At 35.8% G+C, this 20,742-nt stretch overlaps 1 protein-coding gene across 2 annotated transcripts in view; it reads left to right on the top strand.

The window, feature by feature from the left end:
- The window catches only part of LOC134794240 (uncharacterized), a 49,215-nt gene that overhangs the window by 3,016 nt on the left and 25,457 nt on the right, over nucleotides 1–20,742 (top strand). The window contains exons 1-2 of one of the 2 annotated variants that reach the window (XM_063765993.1): nucleotides 8,387–8,522; nucleotides 14,953–15,070. In XM_063765993.1, coding sequence (XP_063622063.1) covers nucleotides 14,960–15,070 — 111 coding nt within the window. In that variant the 5' untranslated portion in view covers nucleotides 8,387–8,522; nucleotides 14,953–14,959. Of the gene's footprint in view, nucleotides 1–8,386; nucleotides 8,523–14,952; nucleotides 15,071–20,742 lie in introns of those variants that run through there. The other variant, XM_063765992.1, reaches the window with a different exon arrangement.

Raw genomic sequence — 20,742 nt, 5'->3', positions numbered from 1 at the left:
TAAGTAAACTAGAGTTTAGGTGTTAACAAGCAACAGGGGATTATTTAATTATATGTATTTTGAATTGACCACAGTGATGAAAGGTAATACATGTATATTATTAAATAGTAATGGTATTATAAAGTGCAATTTATTTTTGTACTTCTTTTGATTTAAATATCTTGATATGGTATGTATGTGTATGTACTCGTAGTATGAATTAAATACATGCTCAATTACATTTACGTAGTTGGATTAATTGCAGTGAATTGGGATATTGAAATCCTATCATCCCTAAATTTAGTTTTTATTTTGGCAACTAAAATACAGAGGAGACCACTCATTTAATTTAAAAAGTTGCGAAATGTTACCGATTAACTATTAGATATCTAAGGGGCTGTCCATAAATTACGTCATCGATTTTTGACGATTTTTGACCCCCCCCCCCCCTATCATCATCCAAAAATCATGCTTCAAATGACCCCATTTCCTCCTACTTCATGCTACCGTCATCCGATGTCCAGACCCCCCCCCCCTAATTTGAAATGACGTAATTTATGAATAGCCCCTAAGTGATCTTTTCGAAATGCAGATCATAGAAAGTTGAAGTAGGTATATCCAATAACAATTATACTATTAGAAAAATCACGTATTGGAACTAGATCTAGACAAACTAGCTAACTAATCCGAGGAAAAATACAGCTGGGAAAATTCCAGGTCAAGTAATGTGGTTGCGACCTCAAGGCAGTTTACTCGTGCTTTCCCCGCGAATGTCAAAAGGTCGTTGAACTCAAGAATTCAAGTTCGTAACGTAACCCTTGTCTGCGATTCATAATGACTCTTGTTATATAATAAGTAAACAACAACTTAGTAAACGTGTTCTACGGAACAACGGCCAGTCTTGAAATGAAAACTAAATTAAAAATCGTATATAATAAAAATAGAACTAAACTAAGGGTAAAGTTGGATATTGTAACAAACCAGGGATGTTGCGAATATTCGCATCCGCATCCGCATCCGCCGAACTTCCGCATTATTTTTAACATCCGCATCCGCATCCGCGGATGTGAGCCTTTAAATATCCGTATCCGCATCCGCGGATGTCAAAAAATCTGCATCCGCAACATTCCTGTAACAAACATTGCGATATGTCACTCTTTTGCCTCAAAATTGTCAACCCTAATTCCCTATATTTGCAAAGCTTCATCCGTGTTTTTCTTCTGCTTACTGTACTTACAAGTGTACATGGCCTGCGAAGTTAATAATTTAACTTGAAACTCGATCATTCGAACAATACAGAGCATAAAGTAAATAAGCGTCCATCATAAATTGCAAGAAAAACATCGTAAAACTATTCTTCTCTTAAAAGCTCTTTTGTACGAGTACCGTAAAATGGGGTGAGTAGGGTTCGCGGGGAGAGTTGGGTTATGAATGGGGAGAGAAGGGATGAAAAGGGGGTGAGATGGGATTTTAAGGCTACTGCTACAAAAATAATGTATTCCAATTTAAAATGGAGCTATAGTAATACCCATAATAAAAAAAAATCGATCCAACTATCTTCCAAAATCACCTTTGTATGAAAACCCAACTCACCCCAAATACGAGGGACTACGGGGTGAGGTGGGATTTCCTGTTTATCGTCAAAGTTATGAAATGGAACTACCCAAAATAAAATAAAAACTAAAATACAAACGTCCGGAACACTTATTATATACACCATTCAGTTTGCATATGTAAAAATAAAATGTTATCGAGGTTTGAATGTCGGTTTTGCACCTACTCACCTCATTTTACGGTAATATAATATAACATGAAGGAAAAATTATAGTTTACTATTTAAAATTACAATTAAATAGAATTCCCACGCCGGCGTTGACCACAATGCAGGCATAAAACCTTTGGATTAGAAAAAAACCGCAGCCGCAATACTGTTTATAACTCATATATGCGCAGTGCGCAGTGGGTTAAGGGTTAAAAACCACTGGGTAACTGTGACGTACTGTTTAAATAAGATACTACTTAGACAGATACTACTTTATTTAATAATTGAAAGCGTAAACAGATAGGTAACTAATTTATAAAAGTAAAAGATCTAGCAGGACAAGAGCCCACGTTTAAAAAAGTTGGCGTCGCTGTTGGCAAATAAAAATGTCACTGTTAATGAGCGACACCTACTTACAAGTAGAAGTGAATGTCGATGTGGTTACTAGTACATACCTATATCCGATAGAACATGTCTGGGTTGAAACTCACCTTTGCGAAACGTATAGGTAATACACGAGTCCTATGCATATTTTATACTCTTTTTTGTCTGTAGGTGTTGATGATATTATTCCCTAGTAAAATAAATATTAGTGAAACGGTTGCTTAAAATGCGAAATACTGATTTCGCACTGATTACTGTACTGATTTACTGATTACATGTACTGACATGTAAGCATTTTTCGCACTAAGAGCATACTAAGAGTTAATTTTCCCGAGAAAAAATACATTTTATAATGATTTTATGCCAAAAAAGTTTTGCATTAAAATATCCGGCTCGAAGGACCAAAGCCACGACGCAACGGCATCGATTATATGAATTATATTAACGTTTTGAATACAAATTAGCATCGGTTCAGTAGTTTTTGTGCGACAGAGCGTGTTATCGCTACAGTTAGGTATGATACATTTAGGTACAAAGGATAAAATACCGGCTTTTGATTATATTAATAACCAATTTAGTTTAAATGTTGTACTTAAGTGGTTTTGATAAGATTTATATTGACTGATAAAGAATTTAAGAACGAGGAAAAGCTGAGTAAGTATTTTATACGAAGATTCTTAACAATTGTGATGTGACAATAATATTATTACTATTAGTTATTTAGAATTAGTAGTCCGTTATTCAGATACGTTGGTGAAAGAACCAAATATGATATGTACCTAGGTACATATCATATTAAGCGTGTGTAATTTTTTGTATACAAAAACAATAACATAATTTAGAAACATCTTCCCTAATATAATGTCTTAAAATCTTATAATAAACGGTTTAGATTCTAGGACCATTAACAAGTGTTGGCGCCTCTTCATTGATGTTAGGGGTATTTTTTGTCGGGAGCGTGAAGGGTTTTATTTATTAATGTCGTTCCTGGAAGGCCCACTCGACATCCCTAAAAAGGTGAGAAACTGTGGGATACGCCGGATTTTTGACGTAACGATGGCGCCATTATTGTGGTAAGCAACTTGTTGTGTGAATGGACCTGAAGGCCCGGTCTCGAAGGAATTTTACGGTTTTTAAATTTTAAGCCGTTTCAATAATAATGGACGGTTCGTTATGAACGTCTCTGCAAAATTTATATTTAAATATTTTGGATAACTGGATTAGTAACTAAGCATGTGATCGCAACGAAAACAATGCTTTCGTCATACTGGATTTTCACTGTGTTTTGGTCACAAAGCATTTTGTGACAATTGTGACCGACGCTTATTTAAAAAAAATGTTTTTTTTTATAGTCATTTATTTAGGTATATACAGTGGTAATGGGATTTAAACAATTTTTTTTATTGTGGTTTAAGGTATGTAGCAGGATTTGGTGTTATTTTTGTAACAAGGCTAAAGGAGCCACAATTTTGTATTCTCAATGCTCAAACAGAGCATAATGTGATCATTTTTACGCAATGCAAGTTCAAATATAACTTAAAAACAAATATATCACAGACAAAATGTTTTGTGAATGCTGCTCTATATTAAGTATTCAATATTACTCGTCACATGACGATACTCAAAGAAAATGACGGGGTATCCGTGGCTTTTGTGTCCCCTATGTAAACTTCTACAACAAATATCCATACTGGTATCTTGACTTTGTCAACTCCTTAAATCCTGTGAAGATCAAACAACGAATTAGTAAGTGATGATGGCAAATGCTGTATCTGCTAATCAAATGGCATATTTATTTTGTACGTTTAGGGGCAAGGCTGCCAAAAACAAGTTCAATATATGTACTTATGTTTAGAGACATACAAATAAAGGCATAGTTTAATGTTTATATTACAGTTTACTCCACGCTTTAAAACGTACTTACCTCTACTTACTCATATACATAATACTTTTGTCTTATCTATGATTTTTTTTCGATGATGTAGGTAGGTATTAGTGTAGTTGTGTGTGTGTGTAGTTGTCAAGCGGACCCCAGGCTCCCATGAGCTGTGGCAAAAATGCCGGGACAACGCGTGGGAGAAGAAGTAGGTATTAGTGTTAGTGTAATATGAGACGAAATAGCGTAATATGTACTATTGTTGGATAATCTCAATAAAAACCGACACATTTTGACTCCACAGACTGCTTAAAACGCTATTGTTACCGCACCTGTTTAATTGTTGTTTCTCATTGTAAGTAAGTGCCGCAAAGTGGAAATTTCCAACGTTTTCTGAAGACAATAAAAGCACCTTAGCAAAGCATTAACCAGGCAACGGCTTTCTCTTACTAAAATATTGGATTCTCTAACGTCTGGTATCAATAATGACATTCATTTAATCACTATAAATTAATAAAAATCTAATTAGCATTTTTGAATATAGATTTGAAATTTGATCATTCGAGCCACATAGGTAGGTACATAAACTTAGTTTATATTTATTAGGTAATTTAATTGACGTCTTCCTCATTATTCTCACATAGCGATATATAGTCACATAGTCTTCAAAAATTATTGTCACTATCAACAAATACGTTCACAATTTTAGTATTCATATGAAAGTGTGGTTCATGCGATAATAATTATTTACACTCGTATGTATATAAACAAGATAAGTCGTATAAATCGTCTTCGACAAGCCGATGCACGTGAGATCTTACGCAGAACTTGTAACTTGTACAAGTTATGGAAAGTCGCTGCGACCACATTCCGCGCAAAACGATCTGATTTATTTATGTTTTGTATCAAGGTTGTCGCGGCTGGATTGTATAGCTTCCTTGTTTCCGAACTTTTTTGCTGAAACAAACCTCTAAGTTTACGAAACAAAAAAATATTAGGTAAGGACGTTATAAATAGAGAACTAACTATACCTATGTTAGTCTTAAATTAGATTTGCGAGTTTATATTTCACATTTATTTCAGCGTCGAATAGTAATTTGAAGGTATATTGAATAAAAAATAGACACACTAGGTACTTCCGTAAATGCCTGCGGCAAATCAATATGAATTGTCAACAACCCTGCAACATTTAAATGTCATAAACTTCATAATATGTATGTATACAAATAATATAAATAGGATTAACGTTTCTATCTATTACATTATATTTATTTTTGAACACCATCGAAAATAAAAACTGTAATAGCTAACAAACTGAGCGAAAGCATTATATTTATAAATAACGTGACAGATGCGTATAATTGCGTACATGCGTGGGTCTATCACGCAAGTCAATTCTATACATAGGTAGGGTAAACCCTCCAGTGAATGAACACCCCCCAGTGATTGAACAAAATCACGTTTTTTGTCTAAAATAAGAAATATAGCAATTTCTACCAATTGTCGTATTTTTTTACTTATTAACGACTCTATTTCCTATGCAATGGCAACCCGCGGTTACTTTATTTTCGATCAGTTTGAATGTGACTAGTGTTTGAAGTTTACGTGTTTCTGGTATTGAAGTTTTGTATGTAAAAATTAAATCCCAGATAAGAACAGTGTACGTTTGGAGCAACATATGAAGTGCTTATTTAATGTTTACCTGTACAAATTTACGTTTTTTGGTTAGATTAAGAGTTAAACCTTCAATAAATGTACAGTTTGTCAGCGTATTATGTGATTAAGTCTTTATTTTTTATAGTTCCATTACTGGCTTATCAAATGTTCTGAAACCAGTAAATGAACGGTGTGTTCATTTACTGGTGTCGTCTAGATATAATTTTTTTTCTAAATTTATATGTAAACGAAATGGTATTTAGCTTGTTTTTTGTGATTCTGCATAGAAAACGATTCTGATTCTTTCAGCCAGTATTGGAACAAACCAAATTTCTATAGTCCATTTACTAGATTTTTCATGCCTATGTATGAACAATACAAAATTTGGCATGTTCATTTATTAGATTTCTACTAATTCTATGTATGAACACTGTAACCACGAACAATGCAATAACAAGTTTATTATTTTAAGCATTATTTGCTGAGCCTGATCTTTTTACATCAAAATATGCACGTTATTTCTTGATTTCAAGATTTATTCTCTTTTTATTATTAATATGTAACAGGTTTCTGTGTTATATGTGAAAAACCATCATTTTATTACATTCTAATATGTTTGAATTAAATATGGAGGGGATATAAAGATATTACCGCTTTCGCTATACCTACTAAAATAGAGCTGGAAACAGTTTTTGTGTTAAAAATGATTTTTTAATGCTGATTAAAAAGATCTAAATAATGTTCATTCACTGGGTTTTGTGGTGTTCATTCACTGGATTTTATGTTCATTCATTAGGTTTTTGGGTAGTTTTTGATAAATTTTGCTATTACTCAAAAACTATAAAAGTAATAAATAATCGCAGAAATTACTTTCTTATTTATTACATGAGGATTCATTAAATTGCAATTCATTATTCCAATTATTAATGAATGCTGAGAAATGATTTTTCAAACTTGGAAAATTGCTTAAGTGTTCATTCACTGGAGGTCTTACCCTACAATCCTCCATTCCTTGCTAGTTTTTTTAATCTTTATCAAAAATGCATCGGTTTGCGTACCATAACTACAAAATGGTTTATTAAGTTGAATTGAGTAAGTGTAGTCACGCAAAAAACAAACAATTGTGATGGAAAACTTATACCAGATGTTAATTAAGTTTAATAAATAAAATATAGTTACTCTCTGCTCAGATGGTGCCAAACGAGCGTGTTTGACGCTTTTAATCTTCATTAAACCGACAATAACACAGCATTATTTAAAAGTTAAAATTATGACGCAAGTCGTAAAACTCACTGTAGCTTTTTATGCCTTAACGCGCTAAAAATTAACCTGTTGCTATCTGCGGACGAGGCTAATTTGTATGTATATTTTCATTATAAAATGGAATTCACGTTAGCCATTAAAAAAAGACATTAAGAAGCAAGAGCGACTGTCGACTTCAACTTCCCTTGTTAAAATAAACTAAATACATTAGCGAAGTCACCTCCAGATGCTATATAACTAAATGAATAAAAAAGATCTTAAGTACGAGGGGCAAATAAGACAAATTGAAAGTTTTTAGAATAGAGAAATCTCTAGTAAGTACCTAATTTCGCCTTCATTTTAAATTTTCATGTTAGAAGTTACTGGTAGAAATACTGCGGGATGCCAAAACCTGTTGATGTGCTTTTGTGTCAGTCTTTTTTATTAACCAGACAACTACGATCGCTGTTGAATGACTTGCTTCTTTATGATATGATCATCTGGTAGAGAACTTTGAAATGTTAAGGGTAACCGTCCTACGAGAACTAGGGCTATATTATAAAAATATAACTGAAGCCTATTAAGGATGACTAGACCGGGCCGTGCCCGGGCCTAGGCGTTCGACATGTAATTTTCTATGACGGCTGATCGGTGATCACGTGGTGCGTTCCATAGAAAACGAAGCGCCGGAAGCTCCAGCTCGGCCCCGGCCCGGTCTAGCATGAGTCCTTTATAACTGAGCCCACCATGAAATACGACGCAATCCTGAGGACAAAAGAAGCAACAAAATGGATGTCTAGACTAAACAATTAGTGACAACATCGAAACACAAAGTCTTTTTCAGTTCAAATTTGCATTTCTTAATGGCCGCCGTAGCCTAGTCCGTAGTGTCTGCTTACGAAGCTAGATAAAGCCAGGTTCGTCTTCCGGCAAGGGCATTTATTTGTGTGTTTATCACGAATATTTTGTTCCTGAGTTTATGGATTTTACCTATGATTCTAAGTTTTATCTATCTAGGCTGGTCCAAACCTTGACGTCCAAAAATTTTTTTTAGATTCCTCACGTCGTGGGCTATCAGAATATACCCCATGTATGTTAGCCGATTTTTCGTAGTTTTGCAGTTTTGATTTTTTTTTACTTTTAACTTTTGTTATGAAATTCCGGGTTTCCCATACAGGATGGCTTAAAATAACTGCATTCCCGTTGCCAGAGAGGTTTTGGGATTATACTGAGCAACTTTTACTATGGGACCAACCGCAAAATCGCGAAAACAAAAATTAACTACCCTCCCATAGAAAATGGACCAGCAACAAATGTATGAAACAGCCAAATTTTTTGTGCTCAACTGGAACACCGGATAAGAAGATTCGCTTTTAACTTCATCTTCTTGTTCAAATATAATTGCGTAACTAACAATTTGAAATACAACAACAAATAGAATCCTTTGCTAAACCAGCTCAACCAGTGACGATTACCATAAACATTAACATTCGACATGGGCTATAAACATAACCGTGCCTCCGCGATGTTCAGTCGTCATCAAGCTTCCTTGGTGCTACGTATTCAAGCCATCTTTCAAGTTGTTGAAAAGTTCAGCTATTTTGCAGCATTTTGAAGGAATTGGTGAGAAATCTCATTAAGTACTTATCTCTGCACAGACCCACACTAAAAGCCGGTCCAAATTTAACTCAGAATTAGCTACCGCCTGACCAGTATCATCACTGGAGGCTTTTATCACCAGTACTTTATTAGGTCGGTGCTTAATTTTATTGTCTGTTAGTCTAGTGATGAAATGTTATTCAAAAATCAGACTTATATTCGATTAGTCCAAACATATTTGTGCAGTTAACACGCTTAGCTTCGCAAATTATACGGTAGTATTACGTATTAGATTAAATACGCAACTCATCGTCATCGGATTAGAGTGGAGTAATGCAAATTTAAAATGTATTTGTGCAGAATCGATTTAAGTTTTAAACTATTGTTACCAGGGGCGAAAGTAAAACTTTTTAATTTAACGCTGAAAGATAATAATATCTCGCTGTCTATACTAGTACTTAAATCAGTTTGCACCGTAAGATTTTGATGCCTGGGTACCTATCTCTTAGTAACAATGTTAAAAAGTGACTAGCTTTCATCATAAGGGTAAAGCAGTGTTATCAATAATTGTTATTTTGCAACGGCGCCAGATAACTTGCTCCAGAGTTTATCTGCTATCACAGAATGTAAACAACCCCACGCAAATACTTAAGACGGCCATTTCGTCACGCAGAACTAATTACCTACTTGTGCATAAACAATTCCATAGCATAGTGTATTTTTTATCATTCATACGCTAAAGATTAGAGGAGTGGCAGGGCTCCTAAGTGTTAGCTACCTCATTAAAACGTCAATTATTAAAATATTTAGGTACCTGTTATTCCTAAATAATGGTAAAAACTGACAAAGTGCTCAATGGGCTCTAAAGTTAGATATAAAGTTTCATTAGTTAGGTTTCATTTTTCTTCTGGTATTATAAGATAAAAAAAAACCGGTCACATTGTCGTGCATGTCTCAGACGAGCGCCAAAAGTCACGAAAAATGTTTTGTACAATTTGTACCATCACACGATATTTTATAACTTTTTTTTTTGTGGATTCTCTCAATTTTATTCTTCTTTGTTGTTAGTAAAGTACCTATATTTTATTTCATAATCACACAACACAAAAATATCAACAATAAACGTTGTCTCGTTGATACGTTTAAAAATAATTGCCAAGTTTGGATAAAGGACGGGGTCGGGGGGGGGGGGGGGGGGGGGGGTTGTTGTTATATAAGGTGTATAGTGATGATGTAGATATAAATTAACGGTGGTGCCAGTTTTATAATTTTAATAACCCTTGTACCTTCTCGCAAATACACGTATTCTATTCTACGAGCTCAATACATTAGGACCTACCTATTCAGTTCCCCCTAAAAGTCATGTGGCAGCTGTTATTCCACCTGTCGAGTGCCATAAAACATCTTATCAAATAAAAAGGGCCATGGCAATTCACCTACTTTCTATCAGCACTATCTGCTGCCCAATCTGGTAGATGGGCTTTTAACTTATACCTGCCAAATACTGGGCAAAGCGTACCTAATGGCAATCACGATAATATAGTTTACTAATTACTTTTTGTACCTAGCAGATACGTCTGCAAGCGACATAACGATCGACGTTAGATCGGGATTGGATCGGTGCTCCGAAAGGTCGAGAATACGAATCTTGCCAGAAGCGGTGAATTTTTTAAATGTTTCCCTTAATCTAAGTTTCTAATTTATGCGGGTAAAGTACTGACAATTTATCCAAAACAATGATCTTAAAACAGTAAAAGTAAAATATAAAAAAAAAATAGGTAGTTAGTTTTTCAAAAGTATTTTTATATATTATTTCTATCTAAATTACACAATAAAATTGGTAAAACTTTGAGGGTAATATTTAACACATTCACTGCCCCCAACGCACATAATGTGCGTTCACCGTCATACAAGTTTGTTCCTAGGCCGCGCCCCCTGGCAGCGAATGCGTTAAACAAAGCAAATCAGCCGTACACGGTCACAGAATAAATAATAAGAAGACTCACTCTCTAACAAAACGCGTCTGTTACGATCAGCACAGATATGGCCGCTAGGTGGCGACAGCGCCACGCGCGGCTTATGGCAAACCCCAAAATTGGGGCCGAACGGATGTACTTTTAGCTACCTGTAGCAAAGCGACGATATCGCGGAGTGAGCCACGCCTGACACGGTTTATAGTTAGATCTAATAAATTAGAGATATTGTTTTGTATGTTATTCATAGGTAGATTATAAGTAGGTAAATGTATTACTACGGTAATTTAACATTTTGTTGATGATAAATAGTATGAAAAAAATATCAAAAAGAGTTAACACATCGATCGTTTATCATGCACATGTTACATTATTATATGACTATAGTTATTCCTTACATTATACTGGCAATAGCATATGGCGCTAGCTGACATGGTGGTCAAATGACGTACGCCCCATTGTTCATGTTTTCAATGTATGCAAATTACAATTATTTAAAGTAGGTACTACGCTGTATAACTTACGCCTATATTTCTGTACCGTTGAAATAAAAATAAAAAGGAATTGGGGAAGACGCGTTGTGTTAAAATGTTACTTTACGATCCAATCATTGGTCAATTTCTATTCGATTTAGATTAGTTAGAGATCTTATGAGTAGAATATACTCAGACGTATTAAACGTATGATATTACGTATATTGATTGAATAAAATATGCGACTTAACCTGTTATTATTCTGTAAACGATTAATAATCCCGCATATTAAAGATAGTAAAAGACTTATGCTGCTTCTTAATGCTGGTGGTACTTAAGTATTTAGTGTAAAAGTAAACCTACTTCCAAGTATCGATTTTATTATAAATTTTCGAACTTCTAAACAACTTGTTAATTATATAAGAAAACCGTATTATTAGAAATACGAGAGCAACAACTTCCAAGTTCAAGTTATACTTGCAAGTCCACGCTCAGCCTTGCTTTGTACGAGTAGAGGTTACAACGTTATCCCTTATCAGAGCAGTGCGGGTCGCACGGTCGTCGGTCCACATTACACTTGTTCAATAGACCTTCTTATCAGTACTAAATAAAATTAAGTGGATTTTTCCACTTAGACTTACTTGTAAGATATGAATAGATATGACTAGCGACCCACCGCACCGGCTTCGAATAGGTTACACAAAACCTTATGAAATTATACACCTAAACATCACTCAGATAGGTGAAAACCGTATGAAAATCCGTTCTGTAGTTTTCTAGTTTATCGCGAACATACAAACAGACAAACGCGGCGGGGAATTTTGTTTTATACGGTGTATAGTGATGATGTAGATATAAATTAACGGTTGTGCCATTACAAAGGATGGTATTAATAATTTTGCAGTATATCACTTCAAATACTTAAATATCGTGCTCTGGTTAATGGCGAATTATATGTAACTATTTTAATTGTAGAAAGCAAAAAAATATTTCCTTTAAATTGTCAAAATCGATACCGTAATCGTGGGGTACCTATCCCAAAGAATTCGATTACAATTTGAAATGCTGATGCATGTCTGAACAGCACTGTCTTATATATTTATAATCTTGGATAAACGGGAATATACCTAGTTAAGTACTTAAGTAAGTTTCAAATTATACAAATAGTTTTAATAGAAATAGTAATGCTTCTTGTCTGTAACCATAGTACCTAAACGACACGCGGAACCTTAACAATGAGAACAATTTTTTTAATGTGATATACATATACCTACATATGTATTACACATTAAGAAGCATAATTAGTGTAGATAATTATTTCAACAGTTGCATAAAAATAATGAACAATCCACTGTTGAGAAGCATCCAGATTGTTAAGAAGCAAGTCGTGATAAAATGTAGGTACCTACTTATTCGTAAAGAATGTACATTGTTAATTATGAACACTTGAACACTTTATTAGTATGTGAAAACGAAGACCGGATTCATCCTGAGGGTCGCGAAGTTGGAATCTCGACACAATGCGAATTTTAATTCGTTTGTGGTGAGCGTTCCGACTGACCATCTAGCGACCTTCACCAAGGAGGAGTTTTGGCCGAAAGGTGTCAAGTTTCGGCGGTTCCGCGGCCGGCTCCCTGACACTGCGGGGTTGCGTAATGCATCGCAACCATAATGGATATGTAGTGTTTAGTTTTTTAAAATATATTTTTATATAATATGTATGCTAGTTTTAAGGTATTTATGTATGGGCCATTAGTTGCCTGAAATAAAGATTTTCATTTCATTTCATTTCATTTATTAAGTAAGTACAACGATTGCTTACGTTCGCGCAACGCCAAGAAATAAATTCATGGGAATCCAAACTGTGCATAATTAATTAAGTTTGTGGAGAAAAGCGCATGTGTAAATTATCGAATTATTTATCCTAACCTAGCTCGAAAACTGCGAATAATAAATACTTAGGGTAATTAATACTACAGTGTGACGGCGCTAGCCGCTAGCAGAAAATTCAAATGATAAAATTTATAGCTTACCTTACTCGTAAATTTAAATGGCAACTGACTTAATAAACTTACATAGTTGTGAATATTGTGTCAACGATTTCTAATCAGCAAAAAAATACTATCATTGCAACATTATGTATTACATTTTTTACAAACAAACAAACACGTTCCAAGGGTTAAGGTACCTACATAAAAGTTTTCCGAAGTCATTATAGGTTCATTATAATCGTAACTGCGTCAGAGCTGTCCTATAACCGTAACTTAACGAATATATTGTATGAGTAGTGTATTTAATCAGCTGTATGTTAATGTTTAAGCATAATCTATTACAGAGTCATGATTGTGATGTTCGTATATATGTATGTATATAAAAACGTAAATTATGTAGTTAACAATCGCACACTGTACTTACTTTACCATATATTTGATAGACTTCTCAAACGTACCACTTCACGTGGTCTAGTCCAATTCTAGTCTTTTCAGACGCTGGATTGAAACTACCTCATTTAACTAAACCGAATTTTCGATAAATTAATTGATACTTAACGCTTAGTCCACGCCGGACGAATGTGAAAAGAGTAACGTAATCGTGTCAGAGAAAAACATCCACACAAAATTTAACAATAAATTCGATTTATGGCAACCTGAAAATGTCTAATTTAATTTGTGCCTATACTAGTACATATTTCTGCAAATACGACGAATATTATTATTTGTATGCTAGGTTTAAGGTATTTATGTATGGGCCACTAGTTGCCTGAAATAAAGATTCAATTTTTTTTCTTTTCAAATACCCGCATAAAATTGCAGTACCGCAAACTGCACAGTTAATGATTGAGATTATCGCTATTCGATTGTTTATTGACTTAGCTAAGGGCGTAGCCTCTGGCCTCACTTCCTCCTAGCGCTGTGGCAGATGCTACTCGTTGACGACTCGCTGTACCTACATTCGCATGATAACTGGTACAAGGCCCTCACTTAGCTTTCATGAATGGTAATTAGTAGGAAAACTAGACTTTACTATCGATAGTGATAAAACGTAACGTTATTAAGTTATTAAGTGATCTTTCTAACCGGTGGATCTTTTATAGAAAATATGATTTAAGTACTTAATATTTATAGAAAATATGTTTTCCCTTCTAATCCAATCTGACCCCAAAAATTTGCTAAGGAGATAAATATTGAGTTAAAAATACATTCGGAAAAAGCAGAACCAACAAATACCTGATTTTAAATATTTTCTCATCTGTTTCAAAAAATATTAATTAGAATCGTAACCTACAAGTTATATTTAGTTAACTACTTTCGAGCTATGATTTTGTCATTTTGTTTCATTGTAGTACTAAAGCTATATTGAAAAACTGACACACCCCTATGAATAAGGTGACGAAATTCGGCTACCTACTCATTCTCGAGTGAAAACTAAATATCTTAATACCTAGCTAAAACCAGCGATACAAATTTGCATTTTTTGCCATTTATTCTGTAAACATATCTCAAGAGGAACTCTTATGATATCGATACGACTATTTGTGTAGGCGCGAGCTATCAAGACTCCACCATTAAAAAAAAATTCCAAATACCAGATAGACAATAAAAATATTTTAATCATAGAATTAGGTCACAAAATTTCACGAGAATCGGTTGAGAATTGCGACCTGTAGAGGAGAACATCCGGACATACAAAAGCAAAATGCCCGAGTCAAAACGTGGACCTTCGCTACGCTTCGGTCAATAAATGCAAAAGCAACGGTGTCTGTCTGTCTGTTACCTTTCACGCTTAAACATTTGAACCGATGGAGATAGTTTGAAGCCTGAGGAAGGAGATAAAATAGTTTTATTAATCATCATCATTCCACCCAGACAAAGTAGCGGCCAAAAACTAGTAGGTATACTTATACATATAGACATGCATACATATATTTTTAAGTATATTCATTAAGTGAAAAATAGGTAGTTGAATACATGCTACATAGTAGCTAATTAATTTTATTTTTATTTTCAGATCCAAGATGGTGGTGCGAGTCGCAACGGACGAGCGTCCGTTCGAGACGCCCTCGTCGGACGAGAGCGGCCTGGGCCGCGACTCGCCCAGCGAGGAGTCCGAGCCAGAGGCAGCACTGGTAAGCACATTGAATAGTATTTAAGTATATTTTATAACCACTATCAGTCACAAAGTAGCTTCAAACTTACCTAGAAAGTAATGCCGAACCCCGAAACGCGGTACCGTAAAATCAGGTAACTTTAGTCCGCAACCACAAACTATGGTCGAAATCACTATTAAGCGTTTTATACAGGGTGATTCAGGAGAATCAGGAGACGTGAGCAGGACTAACACTGCGCATATCGTTAATTATAAGCAATTGTTTCGTATCAGTATTAGTGAGGTTAACGTTAATTTTCTAGTCGTGTTGAAAAAAAAAGTTATTATTTTTTTTACGACTTGCATGGTCACCCTAAAATTAGAATACTAAACTACCGATATTCTGTGTCAAATTGAATGTCATTACTGTCATCACGGTCTGGTTACTTTTGAAAACTCTTATCTCACTCAAGTTTGACAGTTTATTTTCTTCGTAATAAAAATGCCATTACGGTTAAAGAGGTTTTATGTTTATTAATTAGGTCCTGTAGGGTGACCATGAATGTTGAGAATTAAATTTGCCCTCACCAAAAAGTAAAAAAATAGGAAAAAGTGTTGTTGTTTCTCCTAAATACGACAGTGATGGATCAATTATCAATTACTGAGTGTGCAGGATTAGTCCTGCTCACGTCTCATGAATCATCCTGTATATTTATCAACATTTTATTCAGTTAGGTTAGCATTTTTTAATAGGGGTATTACTGCAATGTTCTGCCGCCAGAGTGCAGCACCAGCGCCTCTAGTAAACCAAAGAGTAACTTTTTGACAAGTTTTCACAGACAATTAAATATGACATTGATGCATCAAGGCCTTAGAGCATTTAGTAACTGGAGATGTCATCGCTGTCATTTTCTTTATGAAATAGTCTGCCGATTTTTGCCTTGGAGGATATAACCAAACGGAGACGCCTTGTCTGTAATTTTCTTTACAAAACAGTCTGTCGATTTTTGCGGGGGAGGGGCAAGTCAAATGTAAGTATACGTAACGTAAAAATAGCCATGTCAGATAAACGTCAGTCCATACATTGTGTATGACCATTGGCCGCCTATTTTCGAGAGAGGGGAACGCCTGTCAATGGCTACTCCGTTAGGTTATATCCTCTAAGATTTTTGCGGGGGAGGGGACGTCAAATGTATTGCTATTTCTACATGATTTGTACGTAACGTACAAATAGCCATGTCAGTCCATACAAAAGTTTGCACAATTGTGCAAGTTTTTCGGCAGAGGGGTAAGCTCTTAAAGGCGACTCTAGTTATTAAATGCTCTAAGATCAAGGCGGTTTGTTAACAAGGGCCTACCGGGAAACGCGAAAATCGAAATTTAGTTATCTGCCTCTTTATCGCTCGATATGCAAGAGTGATAAAGGGGTTAAATAACGAAATATCGATTTTCTTGTTTCGCTGTAGACCCCCAGATTGTGATGGATTGTGGTAGTGGCGCCCCCTACGCAGAGTTTCGCGTAATATTCCCTACTAGCATCAGTGAATGCATATAACCATGGAAACATTCTGTCCGCTCAATTATGACCCAACGCAAACTACCCCGCGATAGGCGGTACTTACAAACCGCTCGATTGGCAATCTCAGTACGACCGAGATGACAGTCAGTGACAAATGGCTAAATTGATTTATAAAAACAACGTTTTTTTGTAATTAAAAATATCTTCATGTGTCGTGAACTGGTGCAGAAGTTATTTTAGTTCATACCAAGGACAGTGGAATCACTTTTCACTTGTAGTAAACAGATAACTTCAGTAAAATTTGGAATAAACATAACAATATTTTTTCAATACTACTGTGCTAAGCTAAAACGTAACAACTGCATACGACTTTTCAAATTGCGAGGATAATAGGGATGGTTTTATGCCAAATGAAGTAGACTATTTTATTAACTTACTAGCTGTGCCCGCGGCTCCGCCCGCGTGGAATTCGGTCTGTGTCAGTAAGCGGCTAATTTCTAAGCCTAATTTCTCTCCCTCTCCCCTGGAGGCGGAACTTGAAGTAAAGTTGACAGATGGATATGCTAGAGGACTGTAGTCCAGATAAAATATTTTACAATTAGGTACCACTAAATAAAACTACACTCCAAAATCAATAGTTTATTTCGCCCTTATCAAATTTTACACGTGATTTAAACGACAGAGTAGTAGATGTATATCGGACGATACAGTAAGGTATACGCGCGCGAGCGTAAGCGAAGCGGCCTGCCTGGCTAGAGCGCCACCCACTCATCGTGGTCTTCTTCAGACTCCTGAGGAAGATCACGTGCCCCTTGTAACCTCAATGCGTTGCGAGACTTTCGCGAATGATTAGATTTTTTTCGGGAAGGCATGGTAATGCGTATAAAATGCGAGTCCCACATCGTTTCACTCCGCAAACGACCGGATTAAGATATTTTGATGCCCTAATAAGCATTTCTAGACCGTGGTGCCCCCTCTCCCTAGGGTCATCGAGATTACATTGAATTTTTTTGGTAAGTTGAGTGACGTTCTTTGCCGCATTACAGCTGAGAATGGAAATCAGTCACATAATTTTATCACGAAAATTGACAGTGCTGCAGCAGTAACGTTGCAACAGAGTAATGCTGCTGCAGTCGTCACCTGAATGACACCTTTATCATATCTTATAATGTAGTCGCCATATCTTAGAAAGTTATTAATAACGCGAGCGAAGCGAGCGCGAAAATGTTTTGATATAAAAACGCAATTTGATAGACAGTTCAGTTGTACATTTTTACTTTTAGTATGGAAATCAGTCACACAATTTTATCACGAAAATTGACAGTGCTGCAGCAGTATTGTTGCAATAGAGTAATGCTGCTGCAGTCGCCATATCTTAGAAAGTTATTGAAAACGCGAGCGAAGCGAGCGCGAAAATGTTTTGATATAAAAACGCAATTTGATAGACAGTTGTACATTTTTACTTTTAGTATGGAAATCAGTCACATAATTTTATCACGAAAATTGACAGTGCTGCATCAGTAACGTTGCATCAGAGTAATGCTGCTGCAGTCGCCATAACTTAGAAAGTTATTGAAAACGCGAGCGAAGCGAGCGCGAAAATGTTTTGATATAAAAACGCAATTTGATAGACAGTTGTACATTTCTACTTTTAGTATGGAAATCAGTCACATCATTTTATCACGAAAATTGTCAGTGCTGCAGCAGTAACGTTGCAACAGAGTAATGCTACTGCAGTCGCCATCCGAATGTCACATTTACCATATCTTATAATGTTATTGAAAACGCGAGCGAAGCTAGCGCGAAAATTGTTCGATATAAAAAACGCAATTTGACTTAGAAAGTTATTGAAAACGCGAGCGAAGCGAGCGCGAAAATTGTTCGATATAAAAACGCAATTTGATAGACAGTTGTACATTTTTACTTTTAGTATGGAAATCAGTCACATAATTTTATCACGAAAATTGACAGTTCTGCAGCAGTAACGTTACAACAGAGTAATGCTGCTGCAGTCGTCACCTGAATGACACCTTTATCATCATATCTTATAATGTAATTGTAAAAGCGAGCGAAGCGAGCGCGAAAATTTTTCGATATATAAAACGCAATTTGATAGACAGTTGTACATTTTTACTTTTAGTCCCAACCAGGCGCGAATCCAGAATTTCATACAGAGAAGGGATGGGACAGTTTTCTATCAGCCTAGCTTCGCATAGGGCTCGATATTTAAGGGTCTCAGCGAGGTTGTTTTCATACAGAAAAGATGCAAGAAAGCAGAGCTTGGAATTGACCAAGTGAATTGAATTGGCTAAGTGTGAGCAAGGCAGAAGGCCCAGCTGCGAAAGAGGAAAGCTTGGATTTGGATCCTCGCCCAAGTGTAATTAAGGCAGAAGATCAACTTTGCTATAAGGCAGAAGACCTCGCATAAGACCTTACGCCGAACTGTAAAAGAGTGGCTTGAAATCGAATCTATGCATGTAATCACAACTCTTCTACTGCTCGCTCTTTGGCTTCACTCGAAAGCGCTACTTGATATGAGGATGCTTTTAGTTTTCGGCTTTCACGGGGCCCCTTATAACACTTTGACAGTTAAGTCTCAGGATCGCGGCTAAGGAGCAAGTGAGCAACTCGGCTTGGCCGACAAATCTGGCGTGCAAGAGAGCAAAATTCGCTATAAAATCGGTAACCTATGTCGAAAAAATCGGCTGGCCGCAAGCCCGAAAGCAAGATTTTTTCCATTACTTTAAGGGCCTCCGCGTAAGGTCAAATCGAAAGCCTACGTTGGAGATGTTCTTACGTACCCTCACTCTCTTACTTGATCCCTACGACCCTTCGTTATTAGATGGGTACTTGTACACGTATAAAAGTTTCATGTAGGTACCTACTCCACGACGACTGCAATGCTGATGCAGCCTGCGCATTTTTTTGCCTACGGTTTTAGTGCCCCCTAGACGTCGTGCCCTAAGCAAGTGCTTATTTTGCTTAAAAGGGTTAATCCGGCACTGCAAATGACAGAGGTCAATGTTTTTTTTCTTCAAAGTACCCACCTTCGTGGCCATTATTAAGTGCTTAAAGGAGGCGATACCTCCGTATGAATACGGATTTGATATGGGTGCGATATAATTACGATTAGGTATAATTCATGATGGAGAAAATTTATAATTTTAAATAATTATGCAATTATACGCGTGTTGATATGTGTGTTTATTTTACCACTACGTAACTATGTAAACTCATTTTTAGTTTTCTTGATTACTTAATGTTTACTCAGTTCCCCAAAAGATGGCACTGTGCAATGAGGGGCAATTAATTTACTGTCGTTTAATTTTGTTGTATTATTAATTTATTAAATCAACATAATTATTCAATTATTTTTGTTGATATCCGTAACCCCTCTTCTAAACTTAGAGTTAATTTGGCAAAATCTTTCCTCGGTGGCTTATTCATGTCACAACGTATTAAATTCAGCGCCATCTGTTAGTTTACCAGGGTACTCAATAGTGGTAGCACATATTTGAAAAAAGTTTGCCCCTCCTTCCTAAGTAGCGCCATAAGATTCAGGGGCAAACTCAATCGAATGTTGTGGCTACCCCCCCTTTTAGGGGTTGCATTTTTATAGCCTATAACCTGGCCGGGAATTTTCTCGACAGATTAGTAAAGTTTTTATCAAAATCCGTTCAGCCGTTTTCAAGTGATGCGCGTTCAAATAAACAGACAAACAGATAAACAGATAAACAGACAAACAGACAAAAATTCTAAAAACTTTTGGAACGTGTTCTGTTATCGATTCTAAGTATCCCCAGCCAACTTTTTTTCAAATATCTTCCATGTACAGACTTTCGACCGTCTTCAGCTTTATTATATGTATAGATGTTTGGGTTAGGTATTTTCTATATCATTATAAAGGTAGTAATAAATTGCTTCTTACAGATGTGTATTTTCCTTTTTGTTTCATGAGATGGAGCTATAAAAAAACTACCTAGTTATATCAAATTCATAATCAAAGGTATTGTATACATACCTGTACTATGGCGTACTTGATCTTAGAAAAACGGACAGACTATACCTGAACGTGACTTCGCACTGCCATACAGATTGATAATAAAATATACAAAATACTTATTATAGCGGAATACATTTATACAACAATGAATATTTACTTATGTTGAGTTAGTCTGTCATTTCACAACAAC

Source organism: Cydia splendana, chromosome 10 (genome assembly GCF_910591565.1).
Source record: "Cydia splendana chromosome 10, ilCydSple1.2, whole genome shotgun sequence".
NCBI classification, from domain to species: Eukaryota; Metazoa; Arthropoda; class Insecta; order Lepidoptera; family Tortricidae; genus Cydia; species Cydia splendana.
This window is presented reverse-complemented; position numbering and strand designations above follow the sequence as displayed.